The 20,944-nt window shown below is 41.7% G+C and overlaps 2 protein-coding genes across 2 annotated transcripts; both read right to left on the bottom strand.

Annotated features, from left to right (window-relative positions):
• Positions 1-747, bottom strand: LOC125016459 (hepcidin-like). The gene is made up of 3 exons (XM_047598963.1): positions 582-747; positions 437-511; positions 1-357 (listed from the first exon to the last, which is right to left on the bottom strand). Exons 1-3 carry the CDS (start codon positions 666-668, stop codon positions 262-264), a joined length of 258 nt encoding a protein of 85 aa, XP_047454919.1. The 5' UTR covers positions 669-747; the 3' UTR covers positions 1-261.
• Positions 748-2,366: 1,619 nt separating this feature from the next.
• Positions 2,367-3,058, bottom strand: LOC125016458 (hepcidin-like). The gene is made up of 3 exons (XM_047598962.1): positions 2,898-3,058; positions 2,753-2,827; positions 2,367-2,673 (listed from the first exon to the last, which is right to left on the bottom strand). Exons 1-3 carry the CDS (start codon positions 2,982-2,984, stop codon positions 2,578-2,580), a joined length of 258 nt encoding a protein of 85 aa, XP_047454918.1. The 5' UTR covers positions 2,985-3,058; the 3' UTR covers positions 2,367-2,577.
• Between the last annotated feature and the right edge of the window lie 17,886 nt (positions 3,059-20,944).

Below are 20,944 nucleotides of genomic sequence, written 5' to 3'. Positions count from 1 at the left end.
CTACAGAACATGCTTTATATTTGTAATTGAAACACTTTTGCACTTTGTAGTATTGAGTCTTTCACTTTTATTGGGAGAGCACACTCAAACATTTAGCATAATATCCAAATTGTTCACATCACATCAACCCGTTGAACAGCATGACAATATCAAGAAACACAGTCAAATACAGTGAACACAGCTTTAACTCTGAATGTGCAAAAGCAAAAACTAATATTTGTGGTGTTGCTGCAGGAATCTGAACACGCAAAGCGGGAAGCTTCAGAATTTGCAGCAGAGTCCACAGACGCCACGTCCGCAGCAGCCGCAGCAGAAGCGACACTTGAAGCCGCGCTTCTGTCTGCTCTTATACAGCGTCTGTGTGAAAGACAAGAAACATGAGCGATCATCTCCAACACGTTTGTTCTCTCTGCTTAGGTGGACCTATGTGACTTACCTCCCAGGAGTCCACTGATGCCTCCTCAAGGGCAACAGGAGTGTCAGGGATCGCTGGCTCCTCCAGCTCGTGCTCCTGTTAATGAAATATTTAGCGTAAGAATTGTATTTTAGCATTTTGACAAGAGTTTAAGTCAAGTTCCTACCTCGGTGACTGCCACAGCGGAGCTCTCCTGAATATAAATAAAAGCGAGCATGATGGCCACTGCAACTGCAACACTGAAGGTCTTCATGTTTAGAGGATTTCAGTTCAGCTGGATCTCCTGGTGAGTCTTGTTCACTCTTTCTTGAAGTTCTTCCTTTCTGATCGTGCTGTTGGAGGTATTTATACTCGCTTGGGGCCAATGTTGCCTCATCACCAGCAGTGTGTCCTTCCAGGAATGGTCTCCTAGTCTTTGGAAATTCCCAAAGACTGGGAGATTCAGAACTTTCAAATACTCTCCTCATGTGTCTGTTCAATTGTTGTTCTTGCTTCGCAGTTTAGAGGAAAATACTGATGTATGTATCAAGAGTTGTTAATTAACATATTTGAAAGATCATGTCTAGCATACATTATGAAAATAGTAGGTAGTGTTACAAAATCTTTGCTTGACTTAAGTTAACCGTAGTCTAAGTCTTTATTTTCATTGTCTTGAACATACGACGAAAATAAATGTATATATATAAAAGTGACAAAAAAATAAAGAAAATCTGTATAAAAATAAAATATATTAAAAGCAGAATTGTAAAAGTAGAAACCTACTGTACATGTTCTCACACACATTTACACACTCTCACACAGACACGCTACATATCCATTGTTCATTATACGCACATTGCCATCGTGTGTGCTGCAACATTTTGCACATAAGCGTGCGTAGCCAACTACACGTCATCATTTCAGTACCTAAAAGCAATCAAACGTCTCATGCAAAAACAATAATAATAAGCATAAACACTTAGAGAAAGGCTGTATACACTATTATTGTTTCAGCATCTTGCGAGAAATAAAATAACCCCATTTCACTTATTTACTAAAAAGCCGTTTAACATGTGCAATTTGCTCAGATAACCACAGCATCACAACAGTACCATATAAGCATTCACATCAAAATCTGTGTGTGATTTGACGACTACATTTTCCTGGATTTTAATGGAAATTATAGATGGTTTTGTTGTCTTTGTTGCTAAATTTGTACATAAGCTTGTGAAATTTACACTTTAGATTTGCATTCTAAATTGTGAAAATGGTTTGTTAAACATGTCACTGTGAAAAATCTAACTTTTCCCTACTCAGATTTTATGAGTGAGGTGTGGTTTTAGGTCCAATATGTTAATACAGTTGGTCAAAATGACAAAATAATTGTAAAATGACACAGGTGAGGTTGTGCCAGAAAGAATGACACGAAACAAGGCAATGTAATGTTAAGATGAAATATAGAGGTAAAACCAAAAGTGGTCAAAAATGGCCAATTATACAATTATAAAATCCTAATGCCCTTGTACTTCTTTGCATTAAAATAAAAGGAACAATTTGGAGCTATTGTGCTATAATGGTCCCAGAACTAAAATAAGTTTGACCCCCCGAGTCTAAATAATCAATCATATGACATGGGTGCATTGTTAGCACCCACATGCTGTACATACATTTTGTTTTTGTTTGTTTTTGCAATATGTAATTTTGTAGTGAATCAATGGTAACTTTCACTCAAATGACTGCAGCACAAAACATAGAGAAGGAGGCTGAACCAGGGAGAACTATGTGGAAATGCATTTTGGACCAATAATTTGTTAAGGTCAATGTTGCCATAGTTACATTTGTGGGGAGGACCAAATAGTTAAATGATATTCATTCCCAGTCACCTATATTCATCACACCTGTGTTTTTCCTACAGTAACACTTGAACATGTTTGCTTTATATTTGTAATTGAAACACTTTTGCACTTTGTAGTATTGCGTCTTTCACTTTTATTGGGAGAGCACACTCAAACATTTAGCATAATATCCAAATTGTCCACATCACATCAACCCGTTGAACAGCATGATGATATCAAGAAACACAGTCAAATACAGTGAACACAGCTTTAACTCTGAATGTGCATAAACAAAAACTAATATTCATGGTGTTGCTGCAGGAATCTCAACACGCAGAGCGGGAAGCTTCAGAATTTGCAGCAGAGTCCACAGACGCCACGTCTGCAGCAGCCGCAGCAGAAGCGACACTTGAAGCCGCGCTTCTGTCTGCTCTTATACAGCGTCTGTGTGAAAGACAAGAAACATGAGCGATCATCTCCAACACGTTTGTTCTCTCTGCTTAGGTGGACCTATGTGACTTACCTCCCAGGAGTCCACTGATGCCTCCTCAAGGGCAACAGGAGTGTCAGGGATCGCTGGCTCCTCCAGCTCGTGCTCCTGTTAATGAAATATTTAGCGTAAGAATTGTATTTTAGCATTTTGACAAGAGTTTAAGTCAAGTTCCTACCTCTGTGACTGCCACAGCGGAGCTCTCCTGAATATAAATAAAAGCGAGCATGATGGCCACTGCAACTGCAACACTGAAGGTCTTCATGTTTAGAGGATTATAGTTCAGCAGGATCTCCTGGTGAGTCTTGTTCACTCTTTCTTGAAGTTCTTCCTTTCTGATCGTGCTGTTGGAGGTATTTATACTCGCTTGGGGCCAATGTTGCCTCATCACCAGCAGTGTGTCCTTCCAGGAATGGTCTCCTAGTCTTTGGAAATTCCTAAAGACTGGGAGATTCAGAACTTTCAAATGCTCTCCTCATGTGTCTGTTCAATTGTTGTTCTTGCTTCTCAGTATAGAGGAAAATACTGATGTATGTATAAAGAGTTGTTAATTAACATATATGAAAGATCATGTCTAGCATACATATGAAAATAGTAGGTAGTGTTACAAAATCTTTGCTTGACTTAAGTTAAATGTAGTCTATGTCTATGTATGTTTATTTTCATTGTCTGGAGCATACGACGAAAGTAAATATATATATATATATATATATATACACACACACACACACACACACACACAAAAGTGACAAAAAAATAAAGAAAATCTGTATAAAAAATAAAATATATTAAAAGCAGAATTATAAAAATAGAAACCTACTGTACATGTTCTCACACACACACACACTCTCACACAGACACGCTACATATCCATTGTGTCAGGCCGAGACTCAAAGCAGGACTCAGGACTCAGAATGCAGAGATGACAAAAAAGGCTTTAATTGGATTGCTCAGAGATCCCTCACAGAGGGACAAACAAATGGCCACAAAAAAAAAACCTAAACGTTACTCTGATCATTGAAAACAAAAAACTCTCCAGAAGGAGGAAACTCAAATCAAAGAAACAAATCATAAAATTAACACAAAACACTCCGAATGGAGGAAAACCTCAGGACTAAGGATTTAACTAAGAAAAGACTAAACAAACAAAACTTTCTCTTCGAGAGGATTCACAGGCTTACTTGGAACTACTTTGGTTGAAGACATGAAGCAAAGCACGAGAACAGGTTGACGACGATAACACTCTGACACGAGACAAGGGGAACACAGACTACTTAAACACATGGAGGGAAATAGGGGACAGGTGGACACAATCAGGAATCAGGGAAGGCAATCAGACTGGTGACACATGAGGAAGGGCAAGTGACCTGAAACAAGAGGAGAGTTACTTTTCAAAATAAAACAGGAAATGACAGGACAAAACAACCCCAAGACAAGACGCCCTCACCACGGTGTGACACATTGTTCATTATAGGCACATTGCCAGCGTATGTCCTGCAACATTTTGCACATTAGCGTGCGTAGCCAACTACACGTCATCATTCCAGTACCTAAAAGCAATCAAACGTCTCATGGAAAAACAATAATAATAAGCATAAAGACTTAGAGAAAGGCTGTATACACTATTATTGTTTCAGCATCTTGCAAGAAATAAAATAACCCCATTTCACTTATTTACTAAAAAGCAGTTTAACATGTGCGATTGGCTCAGATGACCACAGCATCACGTGTGTGATTTGACGACTAAATTTGACTAGAGGATGTGTGGACGATGCAGCAAATCCAGCGATATCTTTGAATATCACAATGACTAATAATCAGTCGCCGATTGCACCCAAAGATGCATAAACCCTCCGTGAGGTCACCCGTAGATTTCCCTTCCTTCCTGAACGGCGGTTTGGGGGCTTTAGTGTCAGCTTGGGCAGATTCCGCCTAACTCCGGCTAATTCAAAAGTGGGCAAAGAAGTTGAGCTTGAGTGGATTTGGCAGACCCATAGAGATAGCGATCTGTGAGGGTGCCCACCTGTCATTCAAAGTGGCAGCACTTAATCTAATTTAAAGTGTTTGAGTTCAGTTTAATAGGGTTGTACAGTTGTCACAGATGGGGCAAAACAGTACCAGACTGTGAACATGTTTATGGGCATTTTAACACGGGGTTCTGTGGGGACTGACCCACTATTTTTTCATTTTTTGAGTTCATTTATCAGTCCTGGAGGTTGCCACTTTGGTCGGAATGGAATGGATCGCCGGTGATCCGTTAAAGCTTCCTGTATTTGAATTGCCGCAACCCACAATGTTTGTGCTATTGACAAAATTCAAAGTGTGGCTGAACACCTTTGTCTGGAAGACCTTCTTGAGGGTGTAACTAACTTCACTTTATCAACAAATACCTCCAAACATGTCTCTCTTCCTGGGTCTCACCAGTCTTGCGTTGCCCCCCAACTTGCATCCAACAGTGTTGGTGCGTCGTCAGGGCAAGGCAGCATTTTTTATTTATTTATTTTTTCACAGAAAGCACAATTTCCCAGTGTTCAGCCACACTTTGAATTTTGTCCATTGGTGAGTTACGGTAATTCAAAGACCACAAGCTTCAAATACCACAGGATGTTTAGGTCTTAAAGGTAAGAACAAGACTACCATTACCACAAAAGGGAGGATGTCTTCATTTTAGTGAGGAGTAAACAACAGGATTTCTACAGATGCGCACTAGCCTAGTTCTCCTTCTGTCTTGAACGTGAGTTGTTGTTTTCAGTCACTCACAGTTGCCTCATCACTGGCAGCATGTTCTTGTCTTCAGGAAAGTGCTTGTGGAATGCTGGGAATGGTTTATGAGCAAATTTCTTCACTTTTGGTCCCGTTGTCACTCGCACAAAAACAAATCAAGGCTAAAAATCAATTAATGCTCAACGCAGGAAGTTGTTCCAAACTATGTGCCCATTATAATTCAGCCAGGTACAAGAGTGCATTTAATTATGGGTGCATATAATCTACTTTGAGTCGTTTTACATATTTGCTACAGAGCAAACATTTAATCCCCCATTCCTGCTTCCCCTCCATCGCCCTCTCCCCTCCTTCCTTTGCTTCTCGATGCCTGGCAGTCAGCGGCGCAGTCATGAGCGGTGAGACGCTCTGGCACAATACTGGGAACCTTGCCAAAACATGTGTAACACAGGAAGAAAATCCAATGCGAGACCGTTGTAATTAGTCCAATAAATGTTTTCACTTGGATGTATTAGAAACAAAGCGGGGCTTATTACAGCGTGCATGGGTTTTATTGTGAGAGCTTGTAAGCGGATGATGTCTTCTGCTCGGAGTCAGAGGGCGCTGCTTTTCTGTGGCAATGAAAAGAATTTAACAGGAGTCTCAGCACCAACAAAAAAAAACAAAAAAAAAAAACTGCGTCCTGCTACTGTAAACGCAAAGTTAAAGTGCTTTTCAGTTTCCTATTGTGAGGATGTAATAAACTCATCTATGAATTGTGCTTCTATTTTAGCTTTGTTTTTTTTTTTTGTTTTTTTATCCTTTCCTACTCAGCCATATAAAAGATATAAATAACTGATGTTGCCGCTGGAATGGCATGCTCCTTTAATTTGTTTTAATTATCTGCTAAGCAACATGGATCCTTATAACTTCCATTAAATTTGCAGCGTGCTCGCTGGAAGCTTCCATAAAAATTGCTCAGTGAGGCTTGTTTAAGCGGGATTACAGAGCTTCTGAAGAAGTTTAATACAGTACAGGAGGCCGCCGTGCTCATTACCAAGTTAGGTCACATATAGGCCCAGAACAGCATTTTGTAACCTGTAATACCTCCACTTCATAGATGGCAGGCACACACAGTTCTGACGGGCCCGGCTTTAATGGGCTGAGGCTCCCAGTCAAGGCCCTGAAAGCTCCGCCGATAGATGTGGCTTTCCAGAGGCTGTTGGGGTGGGGGTGGGGGAGGCTGGAGGGGGCAGAAAAGGGGTCAGGAGTATTTGCCACTGGGTGTCGGCCGACCCAAATTGCTGCCACATGAAGGACTTGTGCACTTGTGATTAAGGAAATAGAGGGATGGAGAGGTAGAGGAACTGCTCCGGATAGGTAGGATCACTAAGCGAACGGGTAAACAGAGAGTAAACATGAAGAAAGGCAACGGGGTGTCCAATTTAGCCGCGATGAGTGATACGATATGAGAGGCCATGTTTGCAGTGCGGGGATGCCCACAAAGCATCCACTCAGAGAGCGTCCACCGCCCTCTAATTTGCTTCGGCTGTGTCCTGCGTTAGTTAATTAAGCCGCAATATGGCCAAGGGAGACTCAACAATTCCTCAGGAGCTTCCTGTGAGGCGATATATTTAGTTGTCGCAGTGTGGCCAAGGCGGGGTGGTTGTTTTGAGGTGACAGAGCTGTCTGTTGCGGCCTGCTCGGTCGCAGCCTGTCACGCCTGTAAAAATGTTTGTGAAGTGAAAAACCCAGAAAACTGTGGTCTCGTGCCAAAAAAGGGTCTTCGCTCGCTCTCGGCGCGTAATGACAGAGCGTCGCACACAGTAGGTTGCACTTGGTGGCGGCCCCATGCACGCTGGCCTACTGCGAAGCCTCCGGGTAGTCAACGAGCATCTTTTTATTCTTCATCAAGCCTCCCAGCAAAACATCAGTCCCATCTTCTGTGCAGATCTCAGTAAAATTACCTAGACTACAATTAGCACGGAATCTTAATTTGCCTGGAAAGTTAATTAATCCACATAACTTTCAAGAAAGGCTCGTAAAGACCTCCCCCATATGGCTGCAATATGTTATTGGAGACATTTGCAATGGAAATGCTTAGTCTTCCAGCCACCCAGGAGCATTTAGTAAGCAAAATGGCCTTTTCAGCACCGCATCTTGTCCCCTTTTTTCAAATTCTTAACGCCCACCACTTATTCCAAGCAGGCGGTCGAAATGAGGCGCGCTGGAAATTGCTCCTGTTTTATCCATGTCGCTTTACACCCAGCTTTTATAACGTAACGTGGCAAGCATTACACGATGAGGGACTAATGATATATTTTCTCAGCTGGAACGTGGGAATTGCACCGCGGACCCAAAACAGTGTCGAGTCTCAGTAAATTAGTGCGTGCCGCTAAGTGAAAAGTGAACAGCTTGCCAGAGCTGCGTTGGCTCGGGACCCATAAGGAACCCGCCGTAGTGCGGAGCGGGAGGGAGAGCCACCGGAGATAGCGGACGTATGGGGAAAGGAAGCCCACTGTCAGCGAGACGTGAGCACAAGTCGCTGCAAACCCAGACTTCACCCTCTGACAGCTCGGAAATATCCATTTTAATAAGGGGGAAAAGTGGATTTGGCCAGACATCTTCGGTCTTCCCATGGAAACTCATCTGCCCTGGTGTGAGGCGACACCCTCAGTGACTTTTAACTAAAGGGTTGAGCACAGCAGACTTCTACAGACCAGTGGCCTCCACAGAATGTATCTGCAATTTGGTCCTCTGGTTTCTTTGGAAGGGAATCCACTTTGCTGACTACTACAGTCTCTCTACAGTCTTAAATAAGTCAAATCTTTTATCTATGTGTATTTTACATGTCAGGCCTTGGTGTTGCAAGCTATATCTGATCTGATCAGCTAGAGAATGGGCATGGGCCTTCTGAGGACCTTTGGGTCTCATAGGTTGAGTCAAGGGGCCTCTGTGGATCATTCCACTGATACTTGTTCAGTTTGGGATCTAGTGAATTTGGAGGCCAGGTGCTGTTTGTGCTGAGTTGTTCCTAAACTGTTCTTGTGTGTGTGTCTGTGCCAGGCTGCATCCTGCTGGGGATTTCTGCTGACATGAAGAAGTGTCATTGCTTTGAGGTGGCTGTACCAGGTCCAAAAGTTTCCCAGTAGAACACTGAATTCTCACAAGATGTTCAGAGTAATTTACTTCTCCTGTCAGTGGTTTTAGTGCTGTGGTTGATCGATGCATCTTTATGTGTTACAGTCAGTGTTGCCACAGTCACTTTGAAAAAGTTCACTGATTACTCCTTTACCTTGACAGCTTTTATTGTATTTTCAGCTCGAAAACACGCATGTCTCTCCTCCCTCCATTGTTGTTTACATTTGTGTCGCTGCATGGTATTACATGTGAGTTTGGGGGCTTGTCGCATATGTGACCTCACTCCCTGAGACAAGAAGAAAACAAAAATGTAAAATAGGAAAAATAGTAACGCATAGTAACTTGGATAAGTAATGTTAATCTGATTACTGGTTTGGAAATATTAAATAATATACTGGAAAAAAGTGGTCAGAGTTACCGGCATCACTGGTTACAGTATTGCAGTTTTAACAATCATGCAACAACAACTAAGCGTGAGACTGCAATACTACTAGTAGTACTAGTAATAGTTTGTATAAGTCATACTCATACAAAAAGTAGTAAATTTTTGAAGAACTCTCTTTAAGTACTGTACTTGTCTAAAGGTAACATGTAAAACAAGTACATTGCCACGAGGTTTTTTTTACCACTCTATGGATAGTGACTGGAAATGTTGGAAAAATGAGGATTGCAAAATTGCTGCACCTAGAGATTACAGGAAAACACAGTCTGAAGTACCTCACATGTATATCAGTGTGCTGCAGGTGATTCTACTCAGTCAATGCACTTTCTGAACTCTTTCTCCCGGTCTTGCGTAACAGAAGGCTTCCCCCTGGATTGATCTAGTCCAGACCAAACAAAGAAGCTATCAATATCGGTCAATTGCTTGTTCTGCTTCTCGAAAATGCCCTGAACAGCAATCAATGCACTGTTGCAAATAACGGCTTCTTTCTCTTTTGCTAAATCGGTTTCTTCCAAAGATTCATTCAATTAGGAAACGCTTGCAAAGTCTTCAGCTCCACATTGGTTAAGCTAAATTTAAATGCTTAAGAGGGCCACATTACCTTTTTTTTATGATTTTGATTATAATGGGGTCTTATTTGAAACACATGGATGTAGTAATATTCAGCAGCTGTGCAGCGCTGCCTCCGGGGCATTCTTTGTTCAGCTAGGAGGAAGGGGTAAAAAAAAAAAGGGGGGGAAAGGGAAAAGAAAAACTTCCACATGCTAACATTTACACAGTGATTTCTTTTAATTGCACTCTACTTTTTAATTTGCCCTGGACTAATGCTTTAAAAAGTAGGGCTGGAGGAATTTTATTGAAGTCATGCCTCGTGCTGGACCAAGTTTTCCTGATTGCCATGGCCTTGTAGCCTGGCTCTTTCCTACCTGACAACCTGCGTTATTCCTTTCATTCTCTATGTCAAACATGCCACAGAGCATTTAGAGTTGGAACGGCAATGGGAACACACATACTGGTTGAGCTTCCTCCAGGTTTCCTCTCTTCAAAGGATTACGATAAATTAAGGCTCCTTGTTCTGGGTGAAGGGGGAAGTCGAAAATAATCATGTTTAAGAGTTGGACTGATATGGAAATGCAGATGGCCCAATAGATATATGAAGCTTTTTAAAAGAGAAGAATTCTGAACTGATCCAAATCTAAGCAGCCAGAGGGCGGGCGTAATATTTAGTTAAACACTTCCAGTCATAATAAAACATCTGTCAAGGCAGTGAAAATACACCCAGAGTTGATGAGCTGCTTATGTACTTTGGGCTTTGCGACATATCGGGTCCTCTGATACTGCAGAGGGAGGACACGTCTCATTAAAACATCAAACGCAACCACCTGACACTTGATCCAAACATGTCCGAGTTTAACGTCCTAATACAACGCCCCGTGACTCTTTCCTCCGCCGATGAAAAACACCCCTTGCCCTGATGAGAAAAGCAACAGTGAATTTTCCCTCCAGAAATTTACGATTATGAGCTGTCAGTCGCTTTGGCTTTATATCTCTACTGTCTGGCTCCCGGCACTACGGCAGCCACCGCCAGAGTGTGCGGAGAGCCTGGCAGAGACCAGATCTGCAGTAAAACAAGCCTCTGTCTGGACTGCATGACAGCTCTGTCCTCCAGCGTTGTGCGCGTTTACAGACACGCAACCGTGGGTGGGGGTGGGGGGTGGGGGTTGAAACACAGTCGCATCTGAAAGGTTAACTGTAAAAAAATGCATGAGAGATGGCCGCTTAGCTAAGAATTACATCTGGACCTTTCCTGAGCTTCGCCTATCATAGCTGCTGAAGATAATTTTACGATTGCAATTTTATTAGCACGTTTTGCATGCGAGTGCAAGGCTGTAACCAAATAGCAGTATCCAGCTATGTTTATATTCTGTTTTCTTTTTTCACTGCTTCTTTTCACTGTTTAGCTTCTGAGGTGGTCATCCGTAAAATGTGCAATAAAAAAACTGAGTTTCCAGAATTAAATAATAATTTTTGTTGCCACTTGCTACGTGTTTGCTGTTCTACCTGCTTCACTCCTGATATACGATAATTATCGTGTTTGTATGATAGTTTCAGAGCCTATGTGATATAAAAGTGCAAAAATACAATAGTTTGCCATTTGACTGAGAATAAAGCAGTTGTTTCATTCATATGGCCCATCCTCTGTGTTTATTCATGAGGTTACTGAAGGTTCTGTGCACATAGAATATGTTTAATTTTAAATCAGCGGTTCTAGTGTGTGGTAATATTCAAGTTGTTTTAGTACATATGTATGTTTGGATCTAAATACGATAATTTTAAAGCGACGGTACAATATTTCTTTCTATTTCCCGTGTTGTGGTTGGCCACAGACTTCCATGTAGGGTGAGGCCTCCCGCAGAGGCAGCTTACACTGAGGCCAGTGAGGTGATGTCCTCAGCAAACAGGAGGAATTTTCTCATAATGTGATTTTCTTTTTATTTATATATTATATTTAACCGTGGCCACCTTTAGGCTGAGAAATATTAATAAATAAATCGGACTTCGGAGCAGGGATGCCCAGCTCATAGTAAAAATCCAGAGCCGTGCCAAATCTGGGTTGAGTGGGAAACCAAGAGCATGACTGAAAGGGGCTGAAACAGGTGGTTAAACACGGTGTTTATGATCAAATAACTGGAGACTCCTTCCTGCGCGTTGTCAAGCCTTGATCCACGAGGGCCCTCTGGACCCCTGCCAAAACGTTTGTCACTAAATCAGATTTTAAACTCTACATCTGGGAAAAAGGTTCAAATTTGGCACTTGGCAGAAGTTGAAAATCAGACTTAAGCCCATCAACTGTGAAGCATGGCACAGTAGGAGAGAAGAAAAACTGCAGCAGGTGAGAACATTGGATCTGTGCAGACTCATCATAGACTGTTTATGTACAGTGGGTTGACCAGTGTATAATTCCATGCAATTGTTGTCTTTATAGAATTAAGAAATAGAATGGCTCAACTCTTAATACATTGGGGATTAAAACATTAATTGGCCTCTTTCTTTTCTTTGTGATTTTCTGAAAAGGTGTTTAAAACCTGCAAACATTTGGTTAGAAACTCACTTTACATCACTATTTTAAAGGCTCTTTCTCCTAGGCTTTTTATTTACGTATACTCCATCTTCATTCTAGCTTCCAAGGGTTAAGAGTTAGGAGTCTTTGTCACTGCTGCAAATTGCACAGCGGTAAAATTTCGAGTTTGAGTTATGCGGTTTGTGTGATTTTAAAAAATGACCTACATCAAGGCGAAGATGAGATGAGAGAGACCTCAGAGCTTGTTCCAAAATATGTATTGTGTCCCCAAGTCATGACGCACACATAACAAATAGCTAGAAACATTCGTTGAAATATTTTACTGTGGCCCAAATGATGTATGCGTTTATTTGCATACAGAGGGCGAAGCTTCAGATCGGATCTCAAGTGCTGGCTGGGGGGTGCATACGGAGACACGCAGCGTTTTAATGCCAGCCATGACCACAGGTACGTTAAGCTAGCCACTTGCGATTGGATTTCTCACGTAGGATGTTAGCGCGCGGTCTGAACGGGGCCTAGACTAAACAGGGGCCTCAGCCCCATATTACTGATGCTGTATCAAGTTTAAAAAATGTTTTAGCCCAACAGCACTGCATGCCTTGTTGTGCTGCAAACTGCGCACTCATACTGTATTTGTTGACATCCTTTGTCACGCCACCCAAATGATACAAATGCGTGAAGGGCGCTCCGACAGGCTCAGAGAAGTTTTTTCTGATGAACGCTCAGAATAAACAAGAACGCTTCATTAGAGGGGTAAATGGAAAAGTGAGTGTTTATGATCCCAATTACCACCTTTGCTTTAGTGCCTACTTTAATCATAGCCATATCCTTCTTCCTCAGTCAACGCTACAAAGCCTCCCACGGCAGCGCCACACACACACACACGCACGCACACACACGTTCTGGCACAAATAAAACTTGAGACTTGTGCCGTTTTCCGCAATGTGGAAACTTTGACACACAAATTTGGGGTTATTGGCATCATAGTTCTTTGATTGTGTCGGTTTATTTGCTGACTTTAAGCGTGTAAGTTTTGTTTTATGAAACAGAATGTGACTCTCCCATGTGCAATATTCCTGGAAATGGTCTTTCTAGGCCCGCTCTGCATAGGCTGGCTCTCATAGTCAAATAACCTGTGGCACAAAACCTTTCACCATGATGATCATCATTATAGTTAATCACCATTCATTTCCAGTTTCACAAGAGCCCACAAGATCAAACATGGAGTATTTTGAGCATTTTCCTATGGCATGGTCTGGAACAACAGTTTGGAGTAATTGAAACAATATGCAGCATATCAACACTCACAGTTACTGAACCATCACCACAGTTTGGAGTTATCGTGAAAATGATGTGAGCTTGTTTTCCCTTTGTTGCTACCACAATAGCTGGCGCTGAAGCTCGGCCGGCTATACGATACGCCAGCAACACCATCTTGTGGACGTGACAGGTAAACTCACTCACCAGCAACTGCAAGTCTAGCAGGTAAACAAGAGTGTTTCCTTAAAACCCTTAGAATTAAATCAACAAGCAGCGACAGGCCTACGCTAAAACGTTGGCCGAGGTCCGATTCTGAGGTTGCATCAAATCTGACATGAGGACAGGGAGCAAAAAAGAAAGAAAGAAAAAAAAGAAAGAAGCAGCTTACTCGGGCACAATGAGAACAGGGCCGCCTCAGTCTCTTGAAACTATCTTCGATACCAGAGACGTTCCCCTCTATTATGGCCAACATTTGATTTGTGGTCTTCCTCTCGGAGGCGGCATTTCCTGGATTTGATACATCTTCAGTTTTTTAACATGTTTCTTATTTCACTGCGTCTTTCTTTTCATGTTGTGCATGCCAGCGATGAGGGCTGGACTGCTTGCATGGCGAGATGCGACAGTTCAAACACACTGTGGTTCATTAAAGACATCCTGTTGGCTTCAAGAGGGAAAAAGATCCCGAACCAGCCTACTGTTGCTCCGGTCTGCCCTCTAAACCCACATTGGCCAGACCACATCAGCACTGAAGCTGGAAATCACAGGACGGCCGTGGTCAACCATACACACAATACCATTTCCATTTGTCATTTCTTTCTCTGCACAGTGTTCAATAGCTGGTGCAGTATTGAGTGTTGCTCTGGGATGCCAGTAAGCTGTGCAGATGGCGTTCTGTGATGTTTAATGTCACGTTTGTAGTGGCATGACCGTCACAGCCTCCTCAAATGCTTATGAATTAAACCCTAATTTTGTCGTACTTCACACAATGCTGTATTTTTTATTTAATGAGACAGATTGCGTTCAAAGCCTTTGTAATAAGAGGGAATAACCGCTGGCTGTAACTAATGGCGTTCGGAGAGAGGAAACATGCATCTCAGGCTGCAGAGGGAGCGTTTTGGTTTGGGTAAAGTCATGTTGTAATGAGCTGAAGGACTCACCACCTCAGTTGACTCATAGGAAGAAAGTTGATAGCTGAGGTTAGATCAGAAATTGCCGGGTTCGCGGAAGAAACGCAAAGACAGGCAGAAGAAAAAGAAAGACAAGGAGAATTGTCTGTGATCCACAGCGTCCGCTGCCCTCGCTGTAACCGTGGCCACAGTTGCTGAGAAAACAAACGATAAATAAAGATAAATTCATTTCTTACTTCACATTTTTTGTGTCACTGCGTCCGTCCAACAGTGCATTAGGTTTGAAACTGAACAGAATTTAAAGTCCAATAAATTTTGGTGGACCAGAGTAATTTAGATAATTCAAATAAAAACATCATATTTAAAGCATTTCACGTTCACTTAGATTAATGTCCTTTCAGCTCGGTTTTGGTCTGTACTAAAACACATAGTTTTTAGTAGCTAAAAGTTCTACTATGCTCACAAGTTGGTTGTTAATTATGGTTTTTATTTTTATTTATTTATTGTTTTTTACTTTTTCTTTACATTGCTGTAATACCGAAACAGAGTAATGTTTGAGTAGCTATGAGCGGGGGCTCATAACATTACACAAAGTTAGATTTGACCCATCATCCTGAAGTCTGTGGTTACTTTTTGTTCATTTTGGGGGCATTTTACCTCCAAAACCTTGTCTTTTCTTTCACAAGTGCAACATGTGCTCGGCATAAAGACTGACCTGGCAGGTGAAGAACATTCTCTCTTGTGATCTGAGGACACCTCGTACCATTCCTACAGTTTAACACTGATACAGACACGCTGTGGGAGTCAGCACTGAAAAAAAGTCAGATCAATGCACACTTTATTAAAAACATGTTAAGACTGTATTTTTATCCTCTAACTTTTGGATGTATTACACTTCATTTTGATCGCTCTCATTGCCTTAATTAACCGAGCTTGCACATGTATAGGACTAAAACAACACCAATCTGAATGTGCTGTGCAGAATTTTAACTTTAGTAAATAAGTAGTAGCAAAACAAACAGACTTAGTGGAAGATCTGTTCAATGGCAAAACAGGAAGTTGTGTTTCCAGTGCGCGTGGAGTGGACGCTTCTGAACTGTATAACAGAGCATTAACAGTACACTACTTGTAAACGCCGTGTGAGTAAATACTAGAAACAGTATAGGCAGGGCTGCAGTTAAACAACTTGAATGAGTTCATGCATGCGTGTGTGGTGCAATACAGTAGCTGTGTACCCGGGGCTCTCATCCAAACAGCTGGTACCCATCTGTTTCTTCTTCTGCTCCTGCGGCCTGTGGCTCAGAGAGCGAGGTGCACTGGCATGCGGTGTCTGGGTCTGAACCAGCAGTGGGGAGGTATGCAGTGCAGGAGTGTGCGTGTGTGTTTGAATGTGGTTTATGGTGAGCGGGTGCTCCTGTGTGTGTGTGTGTGTGTGTGTGTGTGTGTGTGTGTGTGCGTGCGTGCGTGCGTGCGTGTGTGGTTTCTCACTCATCTCGTGCATGTGTGGACTGGTGGGTGTATACTGTACAGCCATGTGTGTGGGTTACGCATGTTTGCATGTGCCTCTGGCCGGCGCTGCATCCTGCATGCCTGTGTGGTGTGACTGCGTGCGCATGAGTGTGTTCGGCGGTTAGAATTAATCACATTATACATCCACTCTTAATACTGCTGATACACGGTCGTACCTTTAACTGCAAACATATCTCAAATCTCTCTCTGCTGCCCTCTCTTTGCCTGCTCAAACTCTCTCCCCGTGATGCAGCCTGCTCCAAAAGTGACTCATTGCGGGGAAGCGTTCAGTCTTTCCATTAGTTGTTTATGTAAATCATATAGGCTGAACATAACGTTTGGCATGGCATTCCAGATTTCCGTCATTACTTTATGGCTTTATTGGCATGATCGCTCTCTGAAAATATGCACTTTCCATCACACAAACACATAAAAAAATAAGAATCTTATGATGCCTTAAACAGAAAAAGGCTCACAGTGGCTAAGGTGGTATTTCCGCTGGGTAAGGATGTAGATGCCTGGAGAATGCCGAGTGCCTGAGGAATAAGATGATCTTTATTGATGTGACAAATGTTATGTCTGAGGCTTTATGGATGAAAAAAAAAAAAGTTTCATCCAATTGGTTTAATAAGACTGTTCTCACGAGGAATTGGCAAAATAATCCATGACCTGCTTTGAACTCGGTCCCAATTTTAATAGTGCTCGAGGAAATATATATGCTCATTTTAGTTCCACCAGAGGGCAGAGTTGGGCTGTTGAAGGTGATTTCCAGGCTGCTGCAGGTAAGTGTATTTTTGGTTTTGAATGTCTTTGGAAGGTCTGTCTCTCTGTGGTAGCCCTGTGGTAGCCCTGTGATAGACTGGCAATCTGTTCGGTTTGTATCCTGCCTCTCACCCAATGACAGGTGGGATAGGCTCCAGGCTTCCACGCACGGCTCTCCAGAGGACGAGTGGTTACAAGAAATGAATGAATGAATGAATGAATGAATGAATGTCTTTGGAAGGTCTGTCTCTCTGTGTTAGCCCTGCTGTAGACTGGCAACCTGTCCAGGGTGTCCACCCTCCAGAGAAAAAAACTGAATGAATGAATGAATGTCTTTGGAAGCACAAATAACATCACATGAAACACAAAATCTACCAAGAACAAGTAGATCTAGGCATCAGAGGTTTACTGAACTGCCCTGCTGACAGGGATCTGAAGGATCAGTGCCTCTCAAGGTCTGAATTGACTGACATCTTCTTGTTGAACCACAAATATTGACTAAAAAGAGACACAACATGATCCTCATACATGCAAAATGACAGCAAAAATATGTATTTATGTCTTGCTGCTATGTGGGAAGCATAGGGGAATATGGGTCCAGGCATTCAGATGTGGGTAAACATGAGCTCAGTTTGTTGCAAATAGACTTATCTGGATTCACTTGAACTGGCACCTGTCCCATTCCTTGTTCAGCGCCAAACTACATGACGATCCAGCTGTGAATGCTGGTAGCGAGGAACACCTGAGCACTGAGCTATTTCGGGGTTGGTCATGTGGGCAAAGTGACCAGGAGTCACAGTGTAAGAGGTATAGAAAAACCAGGACTTAACGCACAAAAGGACCTGTTAATGTACACGGCATCAAGGTGAAAGAGATGATGAATCGGTTATAAATAACGAATACTGGCAAGCCACTATCCAGCTCCTGTGCACATATTTGCATGCGCGGGAGTGATTAATGCACAGAAACAAAAGACAAGTGGGGGAAAAAAAAATGAAAGAGACTTCCGTTGTTGTTTTGGCAAGACCTGACCATGTAAAGCCGAGTAAAGAGTTTAGGCTGGGCAGAGTGAGGAGATCCAATGTGTAGCTAGGAGACATCCAACAGGCCAGTGAGGAATCTTAATAGATAGAAGAGAGACTCCTGACTGTACCATCATTAAAACGCAAGAACTGCAGCAACACACTGGGCTTGCACGTTCAACGAAGTTGGACCGAAACAAGTACAGATAAGGCCTGAATAAGGTTACGTTTTGAAGCATAAAGGTGGTATAACAATGTTGAGTGCTTTAGGAACAATAAAATTAACCTTATATTTTATCTACTAATAATAAGTACAGGAAGTTATTGATAATCTGAAATGTACTCTTAAAATGTTTTTTTTTGTTTGTTTTTAGGTTGGATGGCTATCTAAAATGTTTATTTAAGTTATTTTATTTGCGTTAATAATTACATTTATACCACCTCTATCAAACAGCTGCTCCCTTTCTGTTGACACTGTTTGGTTCCTTCCAGCTTCCAGGAGAGCCGTGCAGTATTCTTACACAGATTGCCATTGGTTGCGCATTGTCTATTGCAGTGCCTATTAAGGTCCAGAGACATAGTTAAATAGCTATCATCACATGCAATGGAGTCACCGTGTCACTACGTCCTATCAACAGTAACTTGGTGTCTCTGCTAGGCGTGTATTAAGCAAATGTTATGCGCTAATCTAACCGAAGTTCTGCAACAAAGCCTTGTTGTTGAATTTTAACCAGGTTGCAACACTGGTCTAATTGGTTAAAAATGTTGCAACAGTATATTATTAAATACACGAACATTAACAATCATTATTCCAAGTGTTGTATAAACCCTCAAGTAATGTGAGGTGGGAAAACTAACTGGAAAGCGGGAGCAAGGGAACAAGAAGATCGCGTGTTAGCTGGCAGCTAGCACCTCCATTAGCCCCATAGCATTGACCACAGTAGCATCCAGTTACGAGGGCTGGGTTTCGACTACCAGGTGCCACCTAATCTGCCCCAACCTTCTCCCCATGCCCATTTTTAAATTATCCATGTAGGGGCGGACTCAAGCACAGCTAAAATGGCGACCTCGTTCCTGCTAACTTTGAGTAAACCTGCTACTCAGAAATTTCAGTGTGATGTCCCCAGAGAGTTTATATGGGTTATGAATGTAGACTATAGGTCTCAACAACAGATCTCAGGGTATGCCATGAAGAATGCAGGACTTTTTTTAATTTTGTAAATTATTAACATGTTCTTAAATATACCTAAATACACTTAAATATATCCAACAAAGCAAATGGGAACATGGTGAAAGGAGAATCAAGAGTTAAACAATTGCAAATACAATGCATGATGAGAGTGTGAACTTTATTCCTACTTAATTTTAGCTAGCCTTTGTTACTCCAGACAAGGAGTCAAATAAATGACTCATCTGTCACTAATCTGTGTTGTAAGCAAATTGACACACCTTAAACCTGGCTCGGTTTTCATGCTCGTACTGTAATTTGGGTGTCACCTTGCATTATTTATGCTTATAAAACCACACAGCAGCCAACTGAAGTTAAAAAGTTATTTGATTCATAACATTTGTTAACACTGGCACCACACCAGTTTCACCCTGCAGGGCAGGGTTAGTCTCTCTATAAAACAAAGGAAGTGGCTCAGGTGCTTTGAAGTCTTTGAGACAAGAACTGTCACTTTTTTTTTTGTGAGCTTGTGCCCCGTGATCAGACCATAGCGATGTTTTGAGGGAAGTCTCTTTTCATGACTGAAGTAAACTTGTTAAAGTGGTTTAATATGTCATTTGTGTTTGTGCCATTATGTCATTCAGATTATGCTTCTTACATAAAATGCATGCCCTCAAGGATGATGGTCACATATACTGTGTGTCACATAGAAGGTGAATGATGTTAGGAGGCATTTAAACATTTCGAACCCTTGTTTCACCTGGTGGCACTGAGAAGTTGAGGTGAGCAAGCACATCGTAGCTTGAAAGGCAGGTCACTAACCATTTCCATCCTTTAAAACACTTTCTGCATTGCATTTTATTCTGTCTGTTTCCCAGTTTTTAGTGAAAACAAATACGTTACTGCACTAAATCTTGACCGTTCTAATGTTCAGTTTATGTTGAAACAGCACCAGAAAGGTGGTCATTCAACTGGATGACCTTTTTGGAGGATGTGGTGCTGTTAAACTGGACTGAATTAAACAATAAAGTGTTTCTGTTATTAGCCTCTGTTATTAGCCTAGCCCACAGACTAAAATAGGGGTTGTCAAAATGATGCAAACGCAGTTGAATCAACAGCTGAATACCAGAAATGCTGAACACCACAACCTTCATGAAGAGAGGATTTATTGCATGACTGTAATATTAGAAAGCATTCGTGCTCACTTGGGTACCTAATGAACAGGCAAGCGAGTGTGTGTATATGGTATTTGTTATTGCTGCATGTAAAATATAGTGTGTTGTATAACTTGGTAAATTCCTCTGACATATTGCTCATCGCAATTACAGTTCTCTCCATGTTTGAAATATTGCATCTCTTCGATAGCATCAATAATACATTTTGACTTTTAGGAGAGCTGTGTTTGGCTAATAAGTCTCTTTCATTGCAAAGGTCCAACAGTTTATCACAGTAAGGTGCTTTTGAGCCAGACATATTTTAGAAAGAAGTAATTCATTCATTAGGATTGTGTCAGAATATCAAAAAAAAAAAAAAAAAACCTGATATACCTCTGATCCCTGCATTGGGGTTTCACTACGTCTAGACTTTCCAGTGCTTTTTTTCCATTAGGCTGCACTAATGGTCCTTGTACAGCAGTGTGGTGTTATAATATATGCGCTGAGGATGTCCTGTGGTTAGAGCATTACGATAACTGGACTGATTCACAGTTGGCTACCACTGTGTTGAAATCAATAATGTATAACTGTGCACTGCGTGGAGCGAACCTCAATATTAGGAAGTCGTAATATTTTATCAGTGTGTGTAATAAAAAACCTGAATGGAATGGCAGAAAAATTAAAAAGACCTCAAAATAGTGGAAAATGATGCTTGACACAGATGGGAAAGTTGCTACAAAGTGTAAAGTAAAGAGACTTTGTGAATAAATCACATGAAGTATAGGAGTTAAAATATCACCAAAGCTTAAGGTGATAGCTGAACCAGGAACACTAATATATTTAATATATGCATGACGG

Source organism: Mugil cephalus, chromosome 11, assembly GCF_022458985.1.
Source record: "Mugil cephalus isolate CIBA_MC_2020 chromosome 11, CIBA_Mcephalus_1.1, whole genome shotgun sequence".
NCBI lineage: Eukaryota > Metazoa > Chordata > Actinopteri > Mugiliformes > Mugilidae > Mugil > Mugil cephalus.
This window is presented reverse-complemented; position numbering and strand designations above follow the sequence as displayed.